The sequence below is a fragment of the Montipora capricornis genome, chromosome 2 (assembly GCF_036669925.1).
Source record: "Montipora capricornis isolate CH-2021 chromosome 2, ASM3666992v2, whole genome shotgun sequence".
NCBI classification, from domain to species: Eukaryota; Metazoa; Cnidaria; class Anthozoa; order Scleractinia; family Acroporidae; genus Montipora; species Montipora capricornis.
In genome coordinates this window covers 1,773,306-1,778,305 of record NC_090884.1, presented here as the reverse complement: position 1 = coordinate 1,778,305, position 5,000 = coordinate 1,773,306, and the positions used below count along the sequence as shown (strand labels likewise).

Sequence of the window (5,000 nt, the reverse complement as noted above, 5' to 3'; positions counted from 1 at the left end):
GTGGTGCAGTCTTTTGGAACAGTCTGCCATCAGTTGTTAGACAACAACATCTCTGACTAGTAGCTTTCGACGGTTGCTAATTAATTCCGACACGGCATTCATGAAAAACAGGTTTTAATAATATTCTGAATTAAGGAGGTTGTATTTGTATATAGAGGATATTACATGGTCGCTTGGGATACGAATTTTATCTTCTCGTGCTGAAAGTATCTCACGAAATGTCCAGATTTAAAACAAGATATGAAAGTTATGAAACACAAATCATGATAATGTAAAATTTTGCAATAAAAATGTCAATGCAGTTGAGAAGAATTATATTAAAGCCCAAAAGTATCGTACAATGAAGGGGAAAGCTCGCGTTTTATTAGCCAATCGTGTTCGTTACCATGACGACACCTGTATTCTTACAAGTGAAAGATAAAAATATGTTCACTGCGCGCGGTGAAGATATGATTTCTTGGTAAAAGGAGAAATCCTAGTATTTCATCAGTATCTATGTAATAAATAGTTTTTAGTGATGCGTAGAATATTACATAGATAGTAATATTTATATAGATACCCGATGTTTGTACCGTGTATAAATAAAGATGATGATGATGATGACCTTTGTCGTGGATAGAAAGTTAAGAAAACAAGCCACCCCCACCCCCCCAACCCTCCTCGTATTGGGGGGGGGGGGAGGGGCGATTTACCCAATGGATGGAAAAATACCATTCTCAACCGGGTAGGAGGGTGGAGCAAGGAACTATGTGGCCTCTCCTCCATCTTGATGTAACTTCAACGGGGCTAGAGTTCTGGCCAAAATCTTGTTATAGTAACTTTATATCCAGTACAAAGGTCAACTTCATTCGTCAGCTTTCGTTTCGCTACAAAAAAAAAACAGCAACAACTCTCAAATGGCGCTAATGAAGTCATGTTCATGAAGCCAATCTCAACTCTGTGTTGAGGTATCTTACCAACCAAGGAAAAACGACGGCTGTGTGGATGTTATTCCCAAAAGTCAATTTCGCGTTAGTCTCAATTCATTGTTCACACTACTTAAACCTATTCTTTGGTGGCGTTCAAAATGCCGTTTACCTTGTGCGTCATTGCGTAAGCTTTCCCTAACATTATAGCAGAGATATCGGAGACGTTACTTATTGTTGTTTAAGTGCAGTTTGAATACAAATGTCTTCCCTTTACCTTATTATCGTCAGCATTATCTACAAGATTCTTTGTCTCTTTTCTGGCTATAGCAGCTGAGTTCACTGATGACAGCCATTCTTTTATTTCTTCCTGAAAAACAAAGGACAAGAACCAAAACGATGGGATGTTTACTTGAGTTGTTTCAAATCAAGTGCCGCAATGGAAAAGTAAGATAAACACCGTTCGTTTCAGTTCGTGCAAATCCGACGGATAACTCACTTTGCTGATTTTTCCATCTTGATCTTTATCTTGCCCATCAAAAAAATCTTTGGCTACTTTTTCATTTTCACGGGTGCTCTTCATCACATTGTCTACAAAAAGAAAAGCACGTGGACTTGTAAGGAAAATACACAAGTTTATTATGAAGCAAGTAATTCTCATGCTGAATGCAGCAATCTGATTGGCTGGGTCTTCTTTCGGGATTTCTTAGTACGGACCATTACCATGGAAGAAACGGTCCGTTTCCGTATTTTTTCTCTCCCCCGGGAAATTTAAGTTAGGCGAAACACAAAGTTTTTTCATCATAACAGTACAAATTTAGTTTTGCATAAAAAAGGTTACCGTTCAAAGTTCGCTGATGGAAGACGACGGTTACGAACATTCGCCAAGCGGAGAAGTGTCCAATCGTTCATAAAAACGATGCCATATAACAAACAACTTACTAACTTCACTTGCTCGCGCCGTACTGGGGAAATATTGGTTCTCAGCCGTTTTTTTACGGACCTCGCTATGCTCGGTCCTTACTGCCACGACCTCGGACCAATATTCCCTTTTAGTGAGAGATTAGTCTTTCAGTTAAAATGATGCGGTCTCATATCCCCGTTGATTTCTGTTCCTTCAGTCCTTTTTGGTGCTTTATTCATCCTTAGACCAATACTTTAGGCCCGATTTAATCTTTTTTTTTACTAGTCTTTGGGTCTTTTGCATATTTTCCAGCGTTGGCACGAGTTGGAAATTCTTCCGCTGTTAGCAACAATTGCATGTTTCATTGTGCAAACTGGTATGCAAGCAATTATGGGATGCATTTTTTCCAGCGTTTGTCAAATGGATCAATCTTCTCGAGGCGCTTCGCAAAAGTAGCAATTTTTTTAGCGTTGTTCAACGGTTGCGAACCAATGTGAATCGCGCACCAATTTGTTTGATGACCCGACAAAATAGGGTTGGTTTCGTTTTCTTAGTGTTAGTATTTGTTTCACACGTGGGTGTGAGCGGTCTTACTTTTATACTCATCAAGCGCTATAAATCCATCTTTGTCACCATCCCCCTTCTGCAAATATTCCTGATAAAATAAAAATGTTAAAGATGTCAATAAACAGCGCACTGTATTTCCATGCATTGAACGGATTATTTTCATAACTGAACTGGAATAACTTGGTTAGATCCAGCTTTTTTCAAAGTAACATAACGAAAAAGGGTACATCCGACTAGTAAGGAATAAGTAAATCCAAGAGAGGATGAGGTAAGTCAATGGATACCACTTACATCGACCCCTTCTAATTGCTGTTAAAAAGGAAAGAAGTTACTATACCTCTGTAAATGGTTTGAACCCAGGAGTCATATCATTAAGTAAAGTACGATCGTCCGGGTGAGTGTAGTCCTGAGAAGGACTGTTTGAGATGACATTGACTGGCGTTTCGACAACCTGAGCGGAAGGTTGTCGAAACGTCAGTCAATGTCATCTCAAACAGTCCTTCTCAGGACTACACTCACCCGGACGATCGTACTTTACTTAATGATACTATACCTCAGCAACAACATCAAACATGTGTGGGCTATCTTCTGGGCGAAACATGGAACGAACTTCTTCTCTCGTCAGCTTGCCATCATGATCTTCATCCGCTTGATTAAATCTTCTCTCTGGATTGTCTATGGTAGCCGTGAAAACAGAAAAACACCAGTAAGAACTTAGTCCAGGAAATCTAGTTAAGAAAAGCCTCAAAAGGACCTTGGGGATCGTCTTTGGAGCGCAAATCCCGCGCTCTTTGCTTGGAGGTGAATAAATAACAATTATCTTGCGAAATCGCACAGAATATCGATCAGGCGATATTCAGGCGATATTCCGGAAGATTGAGCAGGATAATGGTTTTATTATTCAACACATTGATGACAAAGCACACTTTTCTACGTTTATTGGAAAAAAAGCTGGAAAAGTTGCTATTTTTCTCCGCGACACACAAAATAACATATATCGCAGGATATCTGTTGAGGGCACACGACCAATATTGAGCGCGCTATTAATAAAGATTATTATTATTATTATTATTATTATTATTATTTATTTATTTTTATTATTATTATTTTTTTTATCATGAAAACGTTATTTTCTATCGGCTTTTTGCGAATTTTCAATCGCTGGGTTTGGCTAACTCATGCACGTGACAGTAAAGGGGACATATCAGTGGTTTCCCTAAAAGAAAAAACTTAGGCTTCATTGTTGTCCCAGATCATTTCTTCGAAATTGGAATTCATTCTTAGTAAACACGCCCTTCTCTAAAAGAAAACATGACCGCTGGTCACGTAAGTGAATAAGTTCTCGCACAGTTGCCCAGGCCTCTCAAAGCGCCCAGAGCAGTGTCACCCCAAGCCGTTTCCGAGTTGCTGTTTGTCTCTGGTTCAAATAAACCATTCAAATGATAATGAGTTTGATTTGCATGAAAATACACCAATCGTTTCCATTTCAATGGTTGTGCACCAGGACGGCTTTACTGACCTCCTTCAATTTTCTGTGCACTTTGCAAGTATTCTTCAAGGGAAACTTTGCGGTCTCCGTTCTTGTCCATATTCTTCAGTCGTTGACTAGCCTCTTCATCATGATTAGATTTTATCGACTGCAGGGTCCAGACAGTAAGCTCGTCTACAGTTGCTTTGCCATCACCATCCGTGTCCGTCGAGTTAATCATTACTCTGTAGCATGATCGAAAAAAGAATTGTTTAATCGACAGAGAAGAACGCGCACGGATAACAGCAAATGATTCGAACATTACTAGCTAAATCGCCAGTCGGCTTTCATATAGACAACAAATCATCTATCATGCAACTAGTTGTTTATTACATCTGGTTTCGCTCCTTTAGCTTCTACAAAAACTAACACAGACAACACATGAGACAAAATTCCAATCATTACCTTATTCTTTCTTTCATTAGCTCCTCTGCATACTTCTGTCGTTTTTCAGGGGATATCTCAATCCTCGCTTCGGAACCTGGTTGCTTTGGCATTGCTGGGTTGTTTCCGAACGGACAAGGTGCAAATACTTGTAAAATATTAAGACAAATAACTAATACAAAAACTGCCACCAAATCACGAAACATTTTTTTAACGTATACCCAATTCAGTCTGCTTCAGTCGTGAAAGGATAAGCTATTCTGTTAGGCGAACAACAACAACCAAAATTTAGAGTTATTCAACAATCATTCGTGTTCAGCCACGTCGACGAAAGTATTAGCTGAAGTGCATTCTACCGTGGAAATTTATTCAATGTCGTCAAATGACAACAAGAATATGAGGAATACAAACCGGAAAAACCTCAAGTTGCGTCATAAGGCTGAATCACGCCCGTGTAGAAGAAAGGAAACCGTATTTTCCTTTTCTACAAGTTTCCGTTATTCCGCAGCATTTTGTAGCCGTTATATTGAGGTCTATCGGTCCGTGGGTCTTCCGTCCATTTGATTTCCATGAAAAATGGAAAATGAAAAAAATGGATTTTGTATTTTTAATGTTTCATTTGTTTTTACCAAGGAACGTTGAGAATAGAATTCCAACAAACACAAACATGAAAACCATGGTTTCTTATTGAATAAAAATTAAAAATGACAAT

At 38.9% G+C, this 5,000-nt stretch overlaps 1 protein-coding gene across 1 annotated transcript in view; it reads right to left on the bottom strand.

Annotated features, from left to right (window-relative positions):
• The window catches only part of LOC138038384 (calumenin-like), a 5,633-nt gene extending 986 nt beyond the window's left edge, over positions 1-4,647 (bottom strand). The window contains exons 1-6 of the mRNA XM_068884209.1: positions 4,310-4,647; positions 3,896-4,089; positions 2,930-3,051; positions 2,404-2,464; positions 1,405-1,496; positions 1,183-1,275 (exon numbers count right to left, since the gene is read on the bottom strand). Coding sequence (XP_068740310.1) covers positions 1,183-1,275; positions 1,405-1,496; positions 2,404-2,464; positions 2,930-3,051; positions 3,896-4,089; positions 4,310-4,494 — 747 coding nt within the window. The 5' untranslated portion in view covers positions 4,495-4,647. The remainder of the gene's footprint in view (positions 1-1,182; positions 1,276-1,404; positions 1,497-2,403; positions 2,465-2,929; positions 3,052-3,895; positions 4,090-4,309) is intronic.
• Between the last annotated feature and the right edge of the window lie 353 nt (positions 4,648-5,000).